This window comes from Ambystoma mexicanum, chromosome 5q (assembly GCF_040938575.1).
Source record: "Ambystoma mexicanum isolate Mex_15411 chromosome 5q, UKY_AmexF1_1, whole genome shotgun sequence".
Taxonomy (NCBI): domain Eukaryota; kingdom Metazoa; phylum Chordata; class Amphibia; order Caudata; family Ambystomatidae; genus Ambystoma; species Ambystoma mexicanum.
In genome coordinates, this window is record NC_090933.1 from 364,857,880 (window position 1) to 364,879,945 (window position 22,066).

At 50.9% G+C, this 22,066-nt stretch overlaps 1 protein-coding gene across 2 annotated transcripts in view; it reads right to left on the reverse strand.

Moving 5' to 3' along the window:
• The window catches only part of SMCHD1 (structural maintenance of chromosomes flexible hinge domain containing 1), a 3,133,956-nt gene that overhangs the window by 2,531,578 nt on the left and 580,312 nt on the right, over nt 1–22,066 (reverse strand). For both annotated transcript variants that reach the window (XM_069620859.1, XM_069620860.1), the window contains exon 12: nt 17,763–17,946. In XM_069620859.1, the coding sequence (XP_069476960.1) occupies nt 17,763–17,946 (184 nt within the window). The remainder of the gene's footprint in view (nt 1–17,762; nt 17,947–22,066) is intronic.

Below are 22,066 nucleotides of genomic sequence, written 5' to 3' on the forward strand. Positions count from 1 at the left end.
TCCTCACCGCTGTACACCAGTGTTAGGCAGAATCCTGTGCAGTGCTCTTAGGGAACACTACACACAATTAAGACTACAAGTGGTAATACAGGTTCACCTTTGGTACAAGCCTGTACTACTATGTTAAAGTGGTAGCAGTAGCGGGGCAGCCAGGCTTATCTCAAGAGTATATGAGCAGTAGCAGAGATTACACAAAGGGACCACAATTACTGTGACTCAAGCAAAAACTGACTCAAGGTTTCAGGTAAAAAAATATAAGTACATTTATTTTGAAACCATCCGTTATCAAACAACACTTCTCTAAATTCAAAACCACACGTAAAATACGCTACACACAACCAATTCACTTGGTACAGTATAACTCAAGGTAGGTGCCCTATGTTTTAACGGACCAGTGTTGTGAAACAAAAGACGTTATCGGGAATACATATGCGATCACTTTTTGACAGTAATGACAGTTCGGTCTTACTAAAGAAATGCATATCCGCGGCAAGAAATGTTACTGGGGCAAAAACACACTTAGCACCTGAGTTAACCAGAGAGAGTTGGGGGCAAAAATCTTAGGCAATACTTTTGTCAGGGCAGACAGAATCAGAGAACACTTCGTGGACAGAAATACAAGAGTCAATAGGCCGGAGCCAGTGTCAAGTGGAACCAGGTTCATGTTGTCGAGGATCACACAGTCGGACAGTTCGAGATTCAACGCTGCCAGGAGTACTTAGATATTGTCAACAGAGGAAGCAAAAGTTATAAGAAGGAGGGAAGATAAGGGCAAGCCTTTGAAGAGGAGAAAAGGGATTCACCCTAGTTCCTCTAAGCAGAACACAGTACCTTATTCAAGGAAGAAGCTGGTGCCACGGCAGTTGTTCCTGGTAGTTTCCTGCAGACCCACGGTTCCTGGAGCTTCGGCAAGAAGGAAGAAGTCTGGAGGGGCCTGCACTACGCAGGGATGAAGCCAGCAGCAGAGACAGTGAATAAAAGGTGCGCTCCTTTAAAACAGGAGTGGTTCTTCCGATGGCTATCTGGACCACTACAGCAGTGTGCAGCAATTTCGACCAAGAAGAGGATCCTCTGGCTGTGGAAGATGAGCCGGTTGACCCCACCAGGCTCAAGGGAAGATGACTCCGGACTGGATTTTCTCTGGTCGTCGAAGGGTAGAGCTCAGGACTGCAGCAGGGCTTCACCGGGACGGGACAGTTGCAGCAGCCGTCTTCTTCTCCGCTTCTCTTCGGTTCCTTGTAGTTCCAGTGGCGACTCCGACTTCCAGCCCAAGAGTCCGGCCTTTTATGCAAAAATCCCCCAATCACACAGCCTGGCAGTCAATCACGCAGCAGGGGGGTTGTCCAGCTAGGACAAAAACCTCAGCCAATCATGGCAACGTGTGACTTGGGTTTCCTAGGATATCCTGTGCAGGGGGTGACTACACCCCTCCCTCACATTTAGCCCACCTAGACGCCCAGGCGCCTAGAGGAGGGCTTCTTGGCAGAAGCCCGCCAAAAGAGTGAACCAAGAAGGCAAACCTGGTTTGCCGCGCCTAGTAAAACACAAGAAGGACTTTAACAAAAAGAAATGGCGAATAAACCCCACCGGAGCCAAAAGAAAAAGTATTTGGTCAAGCGGGTTTATGTTCGAGGCTAATATAATAGCCTAAAACAATACCACGTTTATATAGTATAAACGCATTAGAAAAGTTAGGGTAGATAATACTGCCACCAGCCAAATCTAAATGTTAAAAGAACAAAACAAGGCTCTAGGAGGTACAGATAAAAAGGGCTAAGAATGAACCCTTTCCAGTACTCCATGTAAGATGGGGTGTACTGGATCTGTGGTTAAATGACTATGTAAAGTTAATGGCAACTTTACCCTTTTCTGGGGGACAGTAGTGAGCCCCAGAAATGGAGTCGGTGGGAAGTCTAAAAGACAACCCTGTGTCACTGCACTGAAGGTGCTGTGTAACACACAAAATAAGGGGGCTACTGAAGTGGTGTACTCCAGAGCCCACAATAACAAAAACAGACGAAATACACATGGCAAAACAAGGGTAAGAGTGGGGGAAAAGCTCACACTCTTACCAAGTGAAAAAATAAACTCCAGAAATCCAGCAAAGGTGCTGGGGGACTCACTAGGTAAGGGAAATTATCCATTGAATGAGAATTCTCCCTAACACTCGGCCAGGGCCGCAAGGCGTTTGTGGAAGGCCTTCGCTGAAGATGGCGTGTCAGGGTCTTCATCCTTGTCTGTGTCCGCCTGTGTGAGAGGAGGATCCAGAGCTGGCGGAGGGTTACTGGGCGCCATGGGCTGCAGTGTGGAAACCAGATCCAGGGGCTGTTGCGGAGGCTGTTGTGGAGTTGCCTGAGGTGCCGGAGGCAGGGGGCCGGCAGCACAGGAAGCGTTGGGGCCTGAGGTACCTGAACCATTGGATGAATGACTATGGGTACCAGTGGGGTGACCTGGGGGAGCACTTCCCTGATAGCATCGCGAAGGATAGACCCCATCTGGGGCGCTCACATCAGCGCCAGAAACCTCTCGAAGAACCGGTCTTCGGATGCTGAGGAGGAGGCAGGAGATATTGATGGAGTGGCTGTGGGCTGCTGGGGCACACTCTGTCTGGCGTGCAGGGGGAACCTACCCTGCGCTGTTGATGGATAAGCAGTAGGCCACAGACATGGTTTACACCATTGCCACCTTGTGACTCGTTCCTCGACCGCTCTGCTAGAGGAGGTAACGGACGAGCGGCCATTTTGTCTGGCGTGGCAGCCATTTTGTCGAGCTGCGTGTCACATGCCGAAGTCGTGGTGCCTGGCTTGCTGGAATCAGCCCTATCCAAGACGCTTGGTGTTGGAACGTAAGGCCTACCCTGCACCTCAGGCCAGGAAGGCGTATTGCCCTCGGCAGAACTGCCGGTAGTGCTGCGTGAAGGCCCCCCCACCCACTCTGAGATTATGCCGGTAATAGGGCGTTGCCCCTCAGGAGTAACCCGAGTAGAAGAAACTTGCAGTCCCTAGGCACCGATACCAGAAGGATCTGGAGACCCCCTCGGCCCTGAGGCCGGTAGCTGTACTAGCCTCGGTACGTGTACTGGTGCTAGAGCCCGACAGGCCCCTCCCGGTCGGGTGTATCCTGGGGAAGGAACCACCCTCGCGGGGTGCTAAGTTGAATAGAGGCCTTGCCTTTGGCCTCGAACGAAGTTTGACCAAGTCCTTTAGGTCCTCTGGAGGTGACGTCTGGAAGAGCTCCCTCCACCTAGCTAGCCTATTCTTCAGTGCCTGAGGTGTCAAAGAGTCACACGCGGAGCAACCTTCCCAGCCGTGGTCAGGGCCAAGGCAGCGGAGGCAAAGGGCGTGGGCGTCTGATGTTGGGAAGAGCCTCTTGCAGGCTGGACACCTGCTGAAGCCCGTTGAAATCTACATGCACCGGGGAGGAGCGTGGCGTCGGAGGACCAAGTATCTAGAGGAAAAAAAAAGAGAAGACAAGATAGAAGAATATCCTGGGAAGAGCGCTGTCATGGCCACAGGCCACAGAACAGAAACACCACACCACCTAGTGATGGGGGCAATGGGTCACTTGACTCACTTATGTCCTTTTGGGACATATAAACACAGGGGCCCTGGCTGGACTCAGTCCTGGCGTCTTTGGCGCCAGGCTCATATATAGATGTGAGCAGGAACACTTTATTTCAGTGCAGGAGTACTTTTATTTTACAAGAACTTTCCAGAAGCTGAAAGCCTTTATTCCAGGGAACATCCTCATGCTGACTCATAGGGTGTGGCTCCCTAGGCCTGGTCTTCATGTGCTGACTCATCGGGTGTGGCAGGCAGGCTGAACCTGGTGGGCGTGGCTTCAGAAGCTCAGCTATATAAGCTGCTCCATCCTGAAGGCCGGTGCTTCGCGTTAATGTGCACTCGCGTTACTGTGCACTCGCGTGCAACGTGACTCTCACTGCCGCTTGACCAGTTTACTTACCTTTTGACAAAGACTGATATTTCTCCTCTGTGAAAGATAGTGAGCTAAAGACTCTGGGTAAGGCTCTTGTAAACCAGGACTCATGTCTGGCAGAGTCTCCGAGGACCCTCCCTTGTTATTTGCATATTTCAAGTAACTTTGGGTTTCACCCTAAGTTACTAGGGTAATCCAGACGTGGACCCCTTGCTCACTATTCTTAGAGAGGCAGAGCTACACCCTACTGATGAGGTTCAACCAGACCGAAACACGTGTCTGGGGTTGCTGTTGGTACTCTCGTTCAGAGGAGAATTGCCTAGCATTTCGGTGCTGGACTGCCCCAGGGCAGGACAAAGACTGATATGTATAGGATATTTCTCCTCTGTGAAAGATAGTGAGCTAAAGACTCTGGGTAAGGCTCTTGTAAACCAGGACTCATGTCTGGCAGAGAGTCTCCCAGGACCCCCCTTGGTATTTACTTACCTTTGAAACCAGGCGTTCTCCTGCATACTCACCTCCAGGAAACCAGTGCTTCATCGCTTCATCTGCAGACTCATCTCCTGACATCCAGTGATCTTGATCCCGACGCCGCAGCACTGCACTCCAAAATCAACAAACTCTAACCCTGTGAAGAAGAAAGACAAGGTTAGAACATCCATCCTATGGCCACACCGCATTTGAACACTGCGCGCCCCCTAGTTAACAATTTACCAGCTACTGTACTGCTGCAGCTTTGTTCCTCATTCCCTCCAGCTGTCGCCTCGAGCTCCGCAGCAACATCACCTGCAAGGGAAGAAAGCAAAAGAGCAAACATCAAAAGTGGAACGGACAGCAATACAGGACAACTAACTTTGCAATACAACAAAAACAGACGAGGAAAGACAAAGGCAAACAGGAACACCTACCTGAAGTATAGTGGCTGGTATTACCCAAATTGTTTGAACACAATTGTTCTAATGACCCAAATGATCGAAAGTCAAGGGTCCGAATTGACCTTTGCACAATTGACCGCATATATCTATTTTGCTTTGGAGATATATATATATATATGGGATACATTACTCACCGTAATCGTATTTCTGATGCTTGTATCTGCTTAGATTCACATGCTGTGCATAGGCCGACATCTAGTGGAAGCTGCGGAGTATTACAGTTTGTTTTTCGAAGTCGAAAATGGGCGTCGACACAGGCGTGCCAGTAATACTATCCCTAGTGTGACGTCCACTGTACCCAAGATCCCTCACGCGTGTAGGATCCTCAGATTGTATTTTTTCTGACATGAGGAAGCATGAGGAGTAGCGTGAGTACAGATAATCCAAGCAGATAGACAGAAAGGTAAGACTACAAGCAATCATGCGCCTTCTCTCGGAGGGGAGGAAGGGTGGGTCGCATGTGAATCTAAGCAGATACAAGCATCAGAAATACGATTACGGTGAGTAATGTATCCCTTCTGAGGCTTGTGGAATCTGCTTAGATCACATGCTGTGCATAGATTAGCGAGCAGTACCAGAAGAAGGAGGTGGGATGTGAGAAGGGTCATGAGCAAACAGGTGTCTTAGAACCGCTTGTCCCACTTGTGTATCTGTCTTGGAATGAGTGTCAATGCAGTAATGCTGAGTAAAAGTGTGAATAGAGCTCCAAGTAGCCGCTTTGCAAATGGTGTCGAGGGGAACATTTGCAATGAAAGCCAGAGTGGCACCAATGCCTCTAGTAGAGTGGGCCCTTGGCGTAAAAGGCAGAGTCTTTTCAGAAAGAGAGTAACACAGCTGTATACAGTTGATAATCCACTTCGAGATAGCGCCCTTAGAGACGCGATCCCCCTCTCTGCCTGTAGCTACGGAGACAAACAGTTGATCTGTTTTCCTTAGCGGTCTGGTTTTATTTACATAGTATAGGACCGCCCTACGCACATCTAGGGTGTGTAGTTTCACCTCAGCCGAGCTTTGCGGGTTCTGGAAGAAAGTCGGAAGCTCGATGGACTGGTTTACATGGAACTTGGATATGAATTTAGGTGAGAACCTAGGGTGTGTGCGTAAAACCAGTTTGTCCTTGTGGATAGTAAAGAAAGGATCCTGCACTGACAGAGCCTGAATTTCACTGACCCTTCTTATGGAGGTAATGGCTACTAAGAAGGCCGTTTTATAAGTCAGGTGTTTGAGACTACTTTTATGCATGGGTTCGAATGGGGGTCCCATGAGCTTAGCTAGCACCACGTTGAGGTCCCATCCTGGCGGTGGGTTCGAAATAGGAGGGTGAAGTCTCTTTACTCCTTCCATGAAGGCTTTAACCACTGGTACTTTCCACCACGAGACCTTGTTATGGGATGTGGTGTAAGCCGAGAGGGCTGCCAGGTGTACTTTCAGCGAGTTAAAAACCAACCCTGCATCCAGCAGGTGGAGCATGTATGTCACAACGTTGGAAGGAGTGCAATCAACCGGGTTGATTTGTTTATTCTGGCACCAGATAACGAATCTTTTCCACTTATCAAAGTAACAGTGCCTTGTATTTGGTTTCCTGGACTCCTTTAGAATGTCCATACACCTCTGAGGTAATTTGAGATGTCCAAACTCTATGACTTCAGGAGCCATGCTGCTAGGTTCATAGAGTTGGGTTCCTGATGCACTGTTTGACCCTGCTGCTGGGACAGTAGGTTGTACCAGGCTGGGAGTCTGATGGGTTCGCACACCGCCATCCTGCGTAGGTGTGGAAACCATGGTTGTCTCGCCCACATGGGAGCAACTAGGATGAGCGTCATCGATTCCTTGTTCATCTTGTACACCACCTTCCTGATGAGAGGAGTTGGTGGAAAAGCGTACGCAAACATCCCTGACCAGTTCATCCACAGGGCATTCCCTTGGGAGTCCGGTTGGGGGAACCTGGATGCAAATCCTGGGCATTGTTTGTTTTCGCTTGTGGCGAATAGGTCTATAGTGGGGAAACCCCACTGAGAGAAGAGATCTTCTACTACATCTCTGTGAAGGACCCATTCGTGTTCTTCTGGGAGGGAGTCTCTGCTTAGAGCATCCGCTAGGGAATTGAGCTCCCCTGGAACATGTTGCGATGACAGGAAGATGTTCCGTCTGAGTGCCCATATCCATATTTTCTGGGCAAGCTTGGACAGATTTGGCGAACGAGTCCCTCCTTGTTTGTTCAGATAGAACATGGCTGTCGTGCTGTCCGTCCTGATCTGCACCGACAAGTTCAGTAGATGGGGCTCGAACGCCCTTAGCGCTCGGAATACTGCCAGAAGCTCTAGCAGATTGATGTGGTTCTTGGCTACTGAGTGAGACCAGAGACCCTGAGCTGTGTGGTGGAGATGGTGAGCTCCCCACCCAGTCAGGCATGCGTCTGTAGTCACCACTGCCTGTACTTCTGGATCGTAAAAGGGTTTTCCCCTTGCGAGATTCTCTCTTGTCCACCAGAGTAGGCTTTGTACTAGTGTTGGCGAAACGACCACTAGATCGTCCCACTGACCACTTGCCTGAGACCACTGTTTCGCCAACCATTCCTGCATGGGACGCATGCGCAGACGCGCGTGGGGGACCAGGTAAATGCATGACGCCATCATGCCCAGTAACCGCATTGCTTTGCGTACTGTTATCTGTTGACCTGACTGATAATGCGGAATTTGCAGAAGTATATTCCGAATTCTCTCTTCCGAAGGGAAGGTCAATCCTTTCTGAGTATCTAGGATAGCTCCTAGAAACTGTTTTGAGGTGCTTGGCACCAGACTTGACTTTTTCTCGTTGATGGAGAAGCCTAATTCGTGGAGGAGGTCGATAGTCCTTTGAATGTTTGACCTGCAAATTCCTGGGGTTTCCCCCGTTATGAGCCAGTCGTCCAGATAAGGGTACACCGGGATTGCTTCCCTGCGTAGGTGTGCAGCCGCCACCGCCAGTACCTTGGTGAATACCCTTGGTGCTGAAGCTATCCCGAAGGGCAGTACCTTGAATTGGTAGTGGCGACTGTCCACCTTGAAGCGCAAGTACTTTCTGTGCGCTGGGAGCATGGAAATATGAAAATAAGCATCTTTCATATCCAAGGTCGCCATGTAATCCCCCTTTTTTAGGAGGGGGATTACCTCTTGTAGCGTGGTCATACGGAATTTTTGGGGCTTGACATACTTGTTGGCAGGCCGTAGGTCCAATACTGGGCGCATTGTCAAATCTTTCTTTGGCACAAGGAAGTAAGTTGAATAGATACCCTTGTTTACCTGGTGTCCTGGGACGAGTTCTATCGCGTCCTTTTCTAGCAGAATGGCGATCTCCTCGAGAAGGATCTTTTGATGCTCTAGGGAGTGCACTCTTTGTCGTGGAGGATGATTCCGGGGACGCTGCAGTAGTTCTATACAATATCCTGCGGATACTGTTGACAGCACCCATCTGTCTGAGGTGATCCCTTTCCAAGCCTGGGTGAAGGTGGAAATGCGTCCCCCTACTGGGGTTGCGTGGCAAGGGACCCTGAACTGAGCGTCACTGTTTTGGTGGAGGCGTGCCACCTCCCTTGTTGGGGCTGCCTCTGCCTCTTCCACGACCTCTCTTGTTACCCCTGCCGTAACTCTGGGTAGACTGCTGGTTGTTATTCCATTGTGTACCTTGTCCCTGGGCATAGTTGCCTCTTTGTGAATTTTGGCCGCGTGGGCGAAGAAAATTATTGTTCCCCCTCTGGTTAGGGGGTTTGTTGGTAAGCTGGCCAAGGGATTTGAGAGTCTCATATTCATCTTTGGCATTTTTAAGTGCGTCTTCGACCGCTTTCCCAAACAATAGGTCGGGTTCCACTGGCTTGTCTATTAAAGAAGCCTGGGTTTCTGTCTTGAACCCCGACTGCCGTAACCACGCATGTCTCTTGATAACAGTACCTTCTGCTATCAATCTCCCTGCGTTGTCAGCGGCGTCGAAAGTTGCTTTTAAAAAATGCAACCAGACACGGCTCTCCCCTCTGCTGAGATCCGAGCCAACTGGCCCTTTAACGGTTCTGGAGCAGAGGCAATGAGCGCCGCGACTTCTTCCCATTGATGGCAATTGTAACTAGCCAACAGGGTGGTGGAATTCGCAATCCTTGCTTGGTAGGCGGACGTTGAGGCTACCTTTCTGCCAAACCCGTAAAGTTTTTTGCTCTCCTTATCGGGAGGAGCTTCTGATGAAGATAAGGGCGTGCCAGCCCTTTTTCTAGTGTTGGTTACCACTAGGGAATCTGGTTTAAGATGTCCCCTTATATACAGAGGGTCAGACTGGGCTGCCCGGAAAATCTTTTCAATTCTGGGGTTGACAGCTCTGGTGAGGTTAGGATTCACCAGGGAAGGATCTATTCTTCGTTGGATGGATTTGAGGATAGGGATGGTCTGAGCGACCGGTCTTCTCTCTCCTACAAACTCCTCCGCAAAGTCCCTTTCCTCCTGTACACCGTGGGTGTCGATGTGGAAGTGTTCCGCTGCTCGAGCGAGAACCTCGTTGAGGAGGGGCTGGTTATCAACTGGAGAGTCAGTAACTGGGGCTTCGCTTTGTACTGGGGAATCTACTCTGTAAATTTCCTGCTCATCTTCTCCCTCCTCCAGGTCCTCATCCTCTGCATAGTAATCTGTCCCGGTATGTTCTTCCATAATTTCAAACTCCTGGTCCTCTTCAGGGAAAACTTGTCCCCGGTAACTGGGGAGTGGAGTAGAATATGGAGTGGAGTAAGGCTGTACCTCGAAGGGTTCAGGTCTTTCGACCCGGGGCTTTTTACTTAGCGGGATAGGATCGGAGGAGCCTGAGGGTGTGGCCCCTTGAGGGTTATATGAAAGAAAGTGTTCTGGGTTCTTATCATAAAAATCAGCCAAGGAAGACATCCTAGACATAACCCTGTCTATGTCTTCACTGGACCATTCCCTGGAACAGGGTATTACTTTAGCAGGAGATGATTTATGGGACTTTTCAAGGGTAGACTTGTGTTTACTTGTCTGCCTAGGGTGAGAGGATGGCTTTACAGGGGTGGAAGGCTGTGCTTTCCGCTGTTTCCCCCCCCTCCCCGTGCGTGGAAAAATGTTTTCCCTGTCCCTTGGAGGCCCCAGAGATTTTCGACGCCGGGCGCCGAGGGTCTGGAGAGGTATCTGTGTGCTTCGGGCGTGGGGCCTCACTGGTGTTAACCGCGGTCTCGGTATCTTGGAGCGCGGCCTGGGGGTGGAAGTCGTCTTCGTCTCCCGACGATCGAACTTCTGTTAATGTGTGTAGCGAGGCACTCTTGGCAAGAGTGGATGATTGCCTTGCGTCGTGAGGTGATCTCGATCGAGAGCGCCCAGAGGACACCGAGTCGGACCGTTCTTTTTGTGCCTCTTTCCGGGAAGTCGACGTCGTCGAGGTCCGGTTGGTCTTAGTGTGTTTAGTGTGTGTTAGGTGTGTAGCGCTTGCGTCGCCGGGGGTCTTCCCCATAGCCGCCCTGCCGGACGACCTTCCGAGGTCGGGGACCTGCGCTCGCCGGCTGTCTTTCGACGCCGTAATGCCCTCGCCGTCCGAAAGTACGGCGTCGCTGCCATCGCTGAAGGCGCCCTCCGCTGCCATGGCCTCCTGCCTGGCGTGGTGGGCCCAACGCTTTGTCGAACGGTCCTTAAGTGTCTTAGGTTTAAACCTACTACACGCTTTGCAGTTCGCTTCGGGGTGATCCCTCGGCAAGCAGAGATTGCACGTGGCGTGCCTGTCGACCCAAGGGTATTTGCGATTGCACTTGGGGCAGAATTGAAAGGGGTACCCTCCATACGCACCTTAAGGCAGCGGGCTGCTAAGTGTAGGAATATATAAAATGTAACTATATATCAAGAGTGAAGAGTATGTACCACCCCCCACTCTCCCTACTTGTAAGGGCCGAGGCCAGCGGCCTACTAGGCCCGGGCCGAGGCCAGCGGCCTTCCGAGGCCCAGATCCGTCGTGCAGCAGTCGACGGTCGATGACTTCTCCAGCCGTCGTCGAGGTTGAGGGTCGACGTTGGGGTGGGGAAGGGAATGAATAAGAATTATAATTATAATAACAGCAAAAGTATGGCTAAGGCCAGGGAACTCCGCAAGATGCTTCCGACCAGTATGGCGGAAAAAAACAATTGGGTACAGTGGACGTCACACTAGGGATAGTATTACTGGCACGCCTGTGTCGACGCCCATTTTCGACTTCGAAAAACAAACTGTAATACTCCGCAGCTTCCACTAGATGTCGGCCTATGCACAGCATGTGATCTAAGCAGATTCCACAAGCCTCAGAAATATATATATATATATATATATAAAATGGGGGGTTGCGGGGGGTTTCCCCCCGCAGATATGTAACAATTGACCTTTACAATTCGGTCAATTGTGCAAAGGTCAATTGTGATTCGAACAATTGTAGTTCGAACAATTCGTATACATCCTAGTGGCTTAGTCGCAGCAGGACTGGACTACCACGTGCAAAGGACCAGTGAAGGAACTCGGTCCAGATCATACAAGCGCCCCTGCCAGAAGCAGCAGGATGGAGTGCTCGCCACAACTAATCAACAGGTGAGCTTTCCAGGGACCGCGCATCCCACGGGTACCACGGTTTGGGAGAAGGGGTCTGGAAGGGGATTAGGCACACAAGCTGGCATACTCACGCCCCCTATTCTCCACGCAGGAGCAGTCCCGAGCAGCATCACCTATTACCACCAGTCACCACATAAGCGCAGAGGGTGAAGTCGAACCCAATCAATCTCACCCCCGGCAGTGCTGCAACTGTGCCCCAACGCCTCCGCAGAGGACAGGTGAGCGTAACAGCGCGTGGTATTATACGGCCAAAGCCAAATGCCGGAGCGCTGGTGAAATCGGCCCGTTCCAGTCGACGCAGAAAAGGGGACAGAGGCGTGGTGGCGGTGGGCAGAGTCTGGGGAGCGCATGCTCTTAGGGCCACGCCTCTAAATTGAAAGGGGAAGAAGGTTTTTTTCTGGTGAAAAAGGATCAGTCTCCCGTCCGAGGGACGCCCATACAGTATGGCAGAAAGGGGACAGGAAGTAAGAGTACAGAAGCAGGCAGATCTCTTGATTCAGATTAAATGGAGAGACCACCTTGGGTAGGAAATTTGGATGAGTGCACAAGATGATGTGAAACGCAGTGAAGGGCTTGCACAATGATACTGTCTGCAGCTTGCTGACCCTGCGCGCAGAGCAGAGAGCCACCAGCAGCACTGTTTAGGGTCAGCCAGATGTCCACCAAAGCCATGGCTGCAAGAATCACATTGAGGTCCCAGACAGGGTGCGGTCTATGCACCAGGGGAAAAAGCTTGGACAACCCCTGGAGATGGGCTTTAACCTCCGAGTTGGCCACTGAAAACACATCTTCTGGGGAATTCTTGTCCGCTCCAAAGGCCGCCAAATAGATGCAGCAAGTACCCACCTGCATTGCAGAACAAGCCAGATGTGCCAAAAACGCCAGTACGTCATCTAAGGAGCGGGTGACGGAATCCAGTCCCTTGTCACAAGCCCAGTGGCAGAACCTAGTCCACTTGTGTTTGTACTGCGATTGAGTAGACACCTTCCTGGCTTGTTGAATGATGTCCCAGTTGCCTCCTGGGAACTAGGCATGCTGTAGCCTTAGCTGGTCAGGAACCAGGCCGCTAGGCCCAGCCTGGCTGAGTCCAGGTGTTCCACTGCCCCACCCTGCAGCGTCAGGAAGCCCCTGTTGGAGATCCGAAGACAGACAGGCCCCTGCGAGCACATCTGCAGCAGATCCGAGAACCAGGCTCTCTAAGGCCAGTTGGGGCAATCAGGATGAGGCTGAAACTTGCAGCGGGTCAGTTGGAGCAGTGGGTGGGAGGAGGAGAAACGCTTAACGCATGAGGCCGTGCCAGCAGATCTGGAAGGCGTCTCCCTGTGACCCCTGACCCAGTCCTGCCCACAAAGCAAACCGGGGGCACTTGGAATTCTGAGGAGATGTGAACAAGTCCAGATCCGGGAACCTCCAATGCTGGAACAGTGGCAACACAGTCGTCACTGTGCAACTCCGACTCGTAGTTGTTGAATCCCAAGTGGCTCAGCTAGTCCGCTTCTGCATTGTTGTTCCCCGGGAGGTGGACCACTGAAATCCAAATTCCCTCCGTCAGGGCCCATTCCCAGATCGATACGGCCCCCATGCAAAGGAGGGGTGTGGGGGCCTGATATCCAGGCCCACTGCCCTGAACTCGAGCAGATTGATATGCAGGAGGGCTTCCACTCTGGACCATGCACCACGAATCGTGTAGCCCTCCAGAGTAGACCCCAGCCCGAAAGAAAGGAGTTTGTCGACACCACAAGGGTAGACTCCGGTCGGGTAAAGGGGAGCTTGCACGGAAACGTTGCCGTCCATCAACCACCAACGAAGATCCAGGAAGAGGAGCAGGGGTATTGGGATCCTGTCCGACAGAGAGCCATTTCTGGATCCCAATTGGCCGGCAGGTGGACCTGGAGGTGCCTCATCTTGAGGTTGGCGTGCTGTACTGTGCGCACGCAGGAAGCCATCAGACCTAGAATGTGCTGGAACCACCATCCTAAGGTTGGCCAGAAAGTGCTATATCGTCTTGCGAAGGCAGAGAAGCCTCTCAAGCGTGGGGAACACCCACTGAAAGGCTGTGCTCCAGCGCACACTGAGGAAGAACAGATCTTGGAAGGGGCACAGCTGTGACTTCCACTGGTTGAAGGAGAACCCCAGCAGGTGAAGCCTATCGGCCAATCTTTGGCAGGAGTGCACCAGCCCCACAGGTGACCTGGCTCTCACCAGCCAGGAGTCCAGGTAAGGGTATAAGTGATGGCCCTCCAGGCGGAGTAGACCCGCCACTGCGTTCATCAACTTTGTGGAGACACAAGGGGCTTAGTTCAGGCCGAAAGGAAGCACCTTGTACTGAAAATGGTATGACATAATCGTGAACCGCAGAAACTTCAGATGTGGCTGTTCGAAGGAGACATGAAGGTACGCTTCCTTGAGGTCTAGGGAACACATCCAGTCCCTTGCACACAGAGATTGTGCTATGTGCGCGGGAGTAATCATCTTGAAGCATTCAAGTGGTAAAGGCAGATTGAGAAATGACAAGTCCAGGACCACCCTCGGGCCAGCCCCATTCTTGGGTACGCAAAAATCCTGGAGTAGACAGCGGAGCCACTGTCTGACTGAGAAACCAGTTTCAGTGCCTGCATCTCCAAGACCGAAAGGACCTCCTGTAAGGGAGCCAGGGACTCAATCTGATGAAGAGGAGGGGGAGGATGGCAGAGGAAATGGAAGAGGAAGACTGAAGCCTGTGGAGACTATTAAAAGGATCCAAGGACTCTTGAAATAACTCTTCCACTTGGAAGAGAGCCAGCCGGCCCCCTACTGGGGAGCTGTATGCCCTGACCATGATGTCACTGCTTTTTGGCGTCGGAGGCTGGGGCAGAGGAGGCAGAGCGGAAAAACCTGTGCAAAGTCCTCTGCTGCTTCTTCCTGTTGTCGCTGGGCGACCTGTCAAGCCTCCATGTACCGTGGTCCCGAAACCCCTGGAAGCTGGTGAAAGCGCAGGGTTTGAAATCGGCCCTGCCCTCAGCCTGAGGAAAGGACTTCTGGCCTAGCTTAGTCAGGATGGCCAAGGACTTGGCGGTTTGAGTAGAGGTTTTCTTCTTCGTCAACTCGTCATCAGTGGACGAATGAAAGCAGTTCACTCCCTCGAAGGGAAGATCTGAGATCCGTTGCTGCACGTCAGAAGAAAGTTTAGTGGCATCCACCCACGCTGTCCGTATCTCGACCTCCATGCCCTCTGCTGGCAGTGTCGATGTGATGGCCAGGGCATCCACCAGACCAGCCTTGAAGGAGGTCTGCCTTTCCCAGAGGGAGGTCAGGCAGAAACGCCCGAAGCTCCTGCCACAGCTTCTAGTTAGTCGCGGTCAAAAGGGTGTCCGCATTGGCCTTCCACAAATGCAGCCCAGATATGGCGTAGCATCATTTGCCCAAAGACTTAGAAAGATAACTGGAGGCGGCTCCCGAGGAGGAAGACAACGAAGCCTATGGTTTAGAATAGAGCAAGGCCGCAGCCACCACCGAGCTGTGGGGCTGAGGGTGGGAAGCAAGGAGGAGTGGCTCCCCATTCGCCAGCCTCGACCTGCTGTCCAACTTCTTGTTCATCTGGGCGTTGGCCCTGAGCTTCTCCCAAACCTTTCTCAGCACCTACAGGACTTCCCGTTTGGAGCTGGATGCCTGAACGGATCGTGGTGCTTTTGTCCAAAAACAGCAAACCAGACTCCTCGAGGGTTTCCTCAGGGAGAGGGACCCCCAAAAACTCCACAAGGCCCTAAAGGCAGTCATGAAAGGCCTTTACAGATGCTGTTCGTAATCCTGGGCGTCATCGCCGTAATCGTTCCCCCACATTTTTTCCAGACTGAGAGGAGTCCGGTCACGGGGACACAGGTGCCAGCGGGGTCCTCCCTTGATCCGGACCCGAACAAAGATCCAACGGCTGCTGAGGGGGAGGCGTTGGTGGTACAGGAGGAGGCAGTGGGGTATGAACAATCAGCAAGGCCTGGACTGGGGGAAGGACAGGCAACCGGCAGCGCTGGAGGAACAAGCAGAGGGTCCAGAGGAGGTGGCCGGGGCGGCACAACCTTCGGGATCACCTCCTTGACAATGTCCTCGAAGAACCCTGTCATCTGCGGGGAACACATGAAGAAGAGGAACCGCTCTAATAAACGGTCCTAGCAAGACGCCGGGTCCTGAAGCACTAGACCGCCATTCGTGATTGAAGCGCTGAGGCACATGAGGCGTGTACCAAACAGTCCGCTGCCGCTTCCAGAGGGAAGGGGACCGGAACCTTCTTGCAAGGCCTAGTCAATGGGCGAGAGCACGGGGGGGCCTGAACTCTAATCCAAAATGGCCACTGGCCTAGCAGGCTCCGCCACATGCCTATCTGTCATCTTGTGGCCTTCCGCCACGCCCTGGGCAGGAGAGCGCAAAGGCAGTGTGCCATGCGCCAGCTCAGACACGAGAGGCCACGCCTTGGGTCTTGAAACCGAAACAGAAGCCTCAACCTCAGAGGTCACTCTGGTAGGCGGCTGAGCCCTCGGCCCCTACGCCGGTAGTCGTGCTGAGGACTGACTCTTGGAGGTAGAACATGAAGATTCCTTGCCCCGTGGGGCCGTAGAGGACAAACTTGATCTCCCCCACCTTGGACTGGCCGGTAGAGCCCGAGACCCTCGGCTTGGAAGCCGGTAGCCTTGACGGCCCCGGGTCTGCCCAAGGAACGCCCAGAAGATCCCCTGGTCTCCTCGGCTTGGGAGTCGGTAGCCTCAACGAACTCGGGCCTGCCAAAACCTGAATTCAATGGATGCTTACCCGTGGAAACCCCTGGGAAGAAGTCCCCTTCCTGCAGAGTCGTACTGAACAAAGGGCCAACCTTGTCTTGACGAGAGGTCCTGGAGACAAAGTCTTTAGGGTGACTTGGAGAAGTGTGGAAGATCTCCCTCCAACGCGAAAACGGATTCTTCAATGCCCGGTGACCGTGAGCGCTGCAAGCAGCGCACGCGTCCCAGCGGTGGTCGGGCTCCAAGCAGTTAAGACAGAGCGCCTGTGGGTCTGAGGCCCAGAATGAATGGTCGCGGGATGCACATCTAGTGAATCCTCCTGCTGCTCACACGCGCCGGGGGATGCAATGCACCGAAGGGAGTTGAAGAAAAACAAAACAGGGAGCAAGCTGAAAGTTAAAAAGACTCTGCGCCTAGCTGACAGATCCAACGCCGTCCGTCCCGAAAAAGAGACCGAGGTGAGGTGTTGATGGGGTTGACTGTGGGAGGAGAGTTTTTGCAGCCAGGCCCACGCCCCACACACTATACTAAATTTAAAGGGGAAGCTCAAAAGGTCCCGGTACTGTCACAATGTTGGAGGATGCCACTAGGGATGGAAGAAAGGGGTGGGACGTATGAGTAAGACCCGGAGTGGGAGGTTTCGACAAAAGACAAAGGTGGTAGAAAGAAGACAGTAAAAGATCAGCAGGAGGAGGGGCAAGGCGAGAGTGAGGAGACTGAAGATGATACATCTTCAGATGAGACGAGTTAAGAAGATTATCCAGGGACTGAGGAGTATTGGAAGAGAAAGAAGAAAGCAATAGAGAAGAGATCAGGATTTATTAAGATATTGAAAAGAGACGAGGCGCCAGAAACAGACTAGTCAGCTATAGCTAGGAGATTTTATATGGTCATGTCAGGCCCTAGGCAGGTCTAACCAGCGGGAAGAGATTGCAACAAGGTTCAGGGAGCATAGTAACAGTTTAGAGAGGAGTTGGGAAGAACAGAGTGAGGAAGGAAGGCTAGTAGGAATTGGTCTTTTTGCCTCTCTATAGGCAAACACCAACACAATATGTAAGAAAACTCAGAGGGTCCTGCAGACTATCAAGGATTGGGTTAGTCTTGGGATCTGTGACCCCCAGAAAGCCTGCACCTAGGCTCAAAAGAGAAGCAGAGCTTGGTACATCCTGGGGCATGTATAAATATGGTGGAGTGAGATAGCTCCTTTAGAATTTTGGAAAAGTAACAGCTGCGACTTCAAAGAATGAACACTCAGCCCGAGAACGAGAAAAATTAAATGAGACATTTGTGAAAGAAGGCCATCCTATATATTTTAATTTCTTTGGCAAAGATTCAGTTTATATTTAAGTTGGCCCACTCCTATACACAGTGCCTAATACAAATTGTTTAACTTTGTGCATGGTCTTGGTGTACTTCTTGGTCTCAAATGTTCAATCTGTGACAGATGCTGAAGCTGAGAAAGCAAAACATGAGGCACCACACAGTTCTAAATGAAAGAAGCTTCACCTGGTAAATGCACGTGATTTGAAACACATTCAACACAAACCCCTCACCTGTCCATTGACGATCCTTGTGTAAAGGGTGTCTTTATCCTTCAGCTTTAATTCAAGGTCCATAAATGTCAGTTTGTTGGTACTGACCTGAAACTTGTCATTTGTAAATAAGGCACCAGAAATTCTATTGTAGCATTCTATTGGTCCAAGTGTTCTCTTCTTGGAGGGTGCACACCAGTCAAAGCTTCATAATTATCAAGAAAAGAAAGAAATGACTATCACACCTTTTTCATGCTATGGGTTGAATATCAATACAAAGTACATAATAAATAATGCCAAAGAACATGTGCTATTCAGGAACAAAATGAATCTGACATTAAATGGTCTGCCTAACCTATCCATTTCAAAATCAAAACTTGGAAAAAACCACCTTAAACAACCCTTCATCCTTGTCCCACACACGCAATCCACCCACCACCAATCTAAAATAGAACGCATCAGTTCATTATTACATTCTTCCAAATCAGGTTGGAGGCAATCATGAAATACTAAAATGTACAAGTCTTAAATTGTTACTATAAGACTAACGGCAAAGAGCAGTTTTGGGGATGTGACCAGACACATCTCCAAAAAGAGGATGGTGCACGTCTGATCACTGGGCAAAGGAATAATGTTCAAAAGAAAATGTTATGGGTTAGACTTCAGACAGCACCTAGTACCTTGCTTCATTGGCAATGAATAAGACAATGCATTACTTACCGTAAAAGCATTTCTGATGGTTGTATCTGCTTAGATTCACATGCTGTGCATAGGTCTGACATCCAGTGGTCACAGCGGATTATTGCATTTTGTTTTTCGTAGTCGAAAAGGGGACGTCGACAAGGCGTGTCTGTAACACTATCCCTATAGTGACGTGCGTTGTACCCACAATCCCTCACGCGTCGAGGTCCCTCTGTTTGTATTTTTTCTGCCCTGAGGGAGCCTTCTATACGTGAGTGAGTACAGAAAAGAGAGAGAGATGTAGAAAGGTGTCTATGTTCCTTCCATCCGAGCGGGGAGGAAGGGTGGGCGCATCTGAATCTAAGCAGATACAACCATCAGAAATGCTTTTACGGTAAGTAATGCATTGTCTTCTGATGTTTGTTAATCTGCTTAGAATCACATGCTGTGCATAAACTAGCGAGCAGTACCCAGAGTTGGCGGTGGGTTATGAGAAGGAACAGTAGAGAAAAGATGTCTTAATACTGCCTGTCCCACCTGGGAGTCAGATCTAGAGTGTGCATCTAGACAGTAGTGTTTTGTAAAGGTGTGCACAGAACTCCAGGTAGCCGCTTTGCAGATGCACTCAAGGGGAACATTTGCAATGAACGCTATGGAAGCCCCAGTGCCTCGAGTAGAATGTGCTCTTGGCTTGAAGGGTAATTCTCTCTTAGCAAGAGAGAAACAAGAGAGTGATGCATTGAACAATCCATCTAGATATAGTGGACTTTGAGACTGCATCTCCTTCTCTTCCTGCTGCCACCGAGACAAAGAACTGATTACTCTTTCTCAGTGGCATGGTTCTTTCCATGTAGAACATGACAGCTCTGCGTACATCCAGTGTATGCAGACTTTTTTCTCCCAAGTTGGAAGGGTTTTGAAAGAACGTTGGTAGTTCTATTGACTGGCTTACATGGAATTTCGAGATGAATTTCGGTGCAAACCTTGGGTGTGTGCGTAGAACCACCTTATCCTTGTGAACTGTTACAAAGGGGTCTATAACAGAAAGAGCCTGTAGTTCACTTACTCTCCTAATGGAGGTGATAGCTATTGGGAAAGCAGTCTTTAGAGTGAGGTCTTTAAGAGTAGCCTTGTGCATGGGGTCAAATGGCGAGCCCATGAGTCTGGAAAGTACCACATTTAAGTCCCATCCGGGAGCTGGGTTAGCTATCGGAGGGTGCATTCTCTTTACCCCCTCCATGAAGGCCTTGATAACTGGTATTTTCCACCACGACACTTTAAGTTGGGAAGTGGTGTTGTACGGGCAGGGAAGTTTCACTGGTGGAGAAAGGGACATCTCCATCAAATGAGCGAACCATGGCTGCCGGGCCCACATTGGGGCCACTAGTATCATGGTAACTTGTTCCTGGTGCATCTTGTGCACAACTTTGTTGAGAAGGGGAGTCGGGGGAAAGGCGTTAACAAATTTCCCTGACCATTGAATCGACAGACCGTTCCCCTTGGACTGGTTCTGGGGGTACCTGGAGGCGTAACTTTGGCATTGTGAGTTCTCCAGAGTTGCGAACAGGTCTATTTCCGGGAATCCCCATTGCGTGAAGACGTCTAAGACGATGTCTTCGTGCAATCGCCATTCGTACTCTTCGGGCAGGGGGAAGTCTCTGCTGAGTTCGTCTGCTAGCAGATTGAGTTCCCCTGGTACGTGTTGTGACAGTAGGAACATGTTGTGTTTAAGAGCCCACTTCCATATATTTTGGGACAGCTTGGACAGTCCTGGAGAGTGGGTGCCCCCTGCTTGTTGATGTAGTACATGGCTGTGGTGCTGTCTGTAAGGACCATCACTGTCTTCCCTTGTAGGTGTTCCTGGAAGGCTTTTAGTGCTTTGAACACCGCCAGTAGCTCCAGTAGGGTTATGTGCTTGGATGCTACGCTCGGAGTCCACACTCCGTGAGCAGTCTGATGGGATAGGTGAGCCCCCCACCTGTGAGGGATGCGTCCGTGGTTAGAGTGGCCTCCACCGCGGGTGTGGCAAAGGGTTTTCCTATTATCAGGTTTTCCTTTGTCCACCACCGTAGCGAGAGAACCAAGGCCTGCGAGACCACCACTAGATCGCCCCATTGTCCGCTGGCCTGACATCACTGGCTGTTGAGCCACTCTTGCATTGGGCGCAGGCGCGCGTGAGGTACCAAATAAATACACAACGCCATCATTCCTAGCAAGCGCATCGCTTTGCGCACCGTCACCTCTCGACCTGCCACATATTGGGGGATCTGAAACAGCATGTTTTGGACCCTCTCGTTGGAGGGGAGGACGGGGCCGTCCTTTGTTCGAATTAGAGCCCCTAGGAATTGTTTGACTTGGCTGGGGCCTAAGCTGGACTTCTTCTCGTTGATGGATAAGCCCAGTTAGAACAAAAGGTCTACAGTCTTTTGGGTGTTTGAGAAGCATGTCTCGTAAGAATCCCCTGTTATGAGGCAGTCGTCGAGGTAAGGGTATACTGGGATGGATAACCTGCGCAGGTGGGCCGCTGCCACTGCCAGTACTTTCGTGAATACCCTTGGTGCAGATGCTATGCCGAAGGGTAGCACTCTGAACTGGTAGTGTTTGCCCTCTATCATGAACCTGAGGTATTTTCTGTGCGCTGGCAACTTTAAAATATGAAAGTATGCATCTTTCATGTCCAGTGTTGTCATGTAATCTCCCTGTGATAGCAGTGGGATCACTTCCTGTAAGGTCACCATACGAAACTTTTGGGGTTTGACAAACTTGTTCGCTAGGCGCAGATCTGATACAGGGCGCATGGTTAGATCCTTTTTGGGTACAAGGAAGTACACTGAATAAATACCTTCCATTACCTGAGATAGAGGCACAACCTCTATGGCTCCTTTTTCCAGCAGTTGGTCCACTTCTTGGAGAAGGATGGCGAGGTGTTCTGGTGTCATGCGGCGTCCCCTCGGGGGTCTGTTGAATGAACTGTTGAACTCTATACAGTCTGTTGAATGAACTGTTGAACTCTATACAGTAGCCGCGGGCTACGGTGGAAAGTACCCAGCGGTCTGATGTTATTCCCTCCCATGCTGGAAGAAAGGATGTTAACCGGCCCCCGACCGGCGTTGCATGGGAGGGGACGCGAATCTTCGCGTCACTTGGTGGTGTTGTTGGCTTGGGAGCCTCTGGGGGTGGAACCCCGGCCTCTTCCCTTACCACAGCGTTGACCCTTCTGATTTTACTGGCCGCTATTACCCTGGTAGTTGCTGGCAGAATACTGTTGTTGTTGGTTTTGTTGCTGGCGTTGTCCACGAAAAAAGCGCTCATTACCAAATCCCCGCCTGTTAGGGGGTTTTGAAATTTATTCTAAGTTCTTTATTGTATCAAATTCTTTCTTTGCGTTCTCCAGCGCGTCATCCACTGCTCTCCCAAAAAAGTTGGACTCCTCTATGGGTTTATTAATAAGGGACGCTTGTGTTTCTGCCTTAAATCCGGAATTGTGAAGCCAGACATGACGCTTCAGTAAAATTCCTTGTATCAAAGTACGGCCAGCCGTCTCTGCTGCATCGAGGGTATTCTTGACGATGCTTTGATTGACCAGAGAGCCTTTGTTAACTGTAGCCAGTAAACGAGTCCTTAGGGGTTCGGGAACTTCTTCA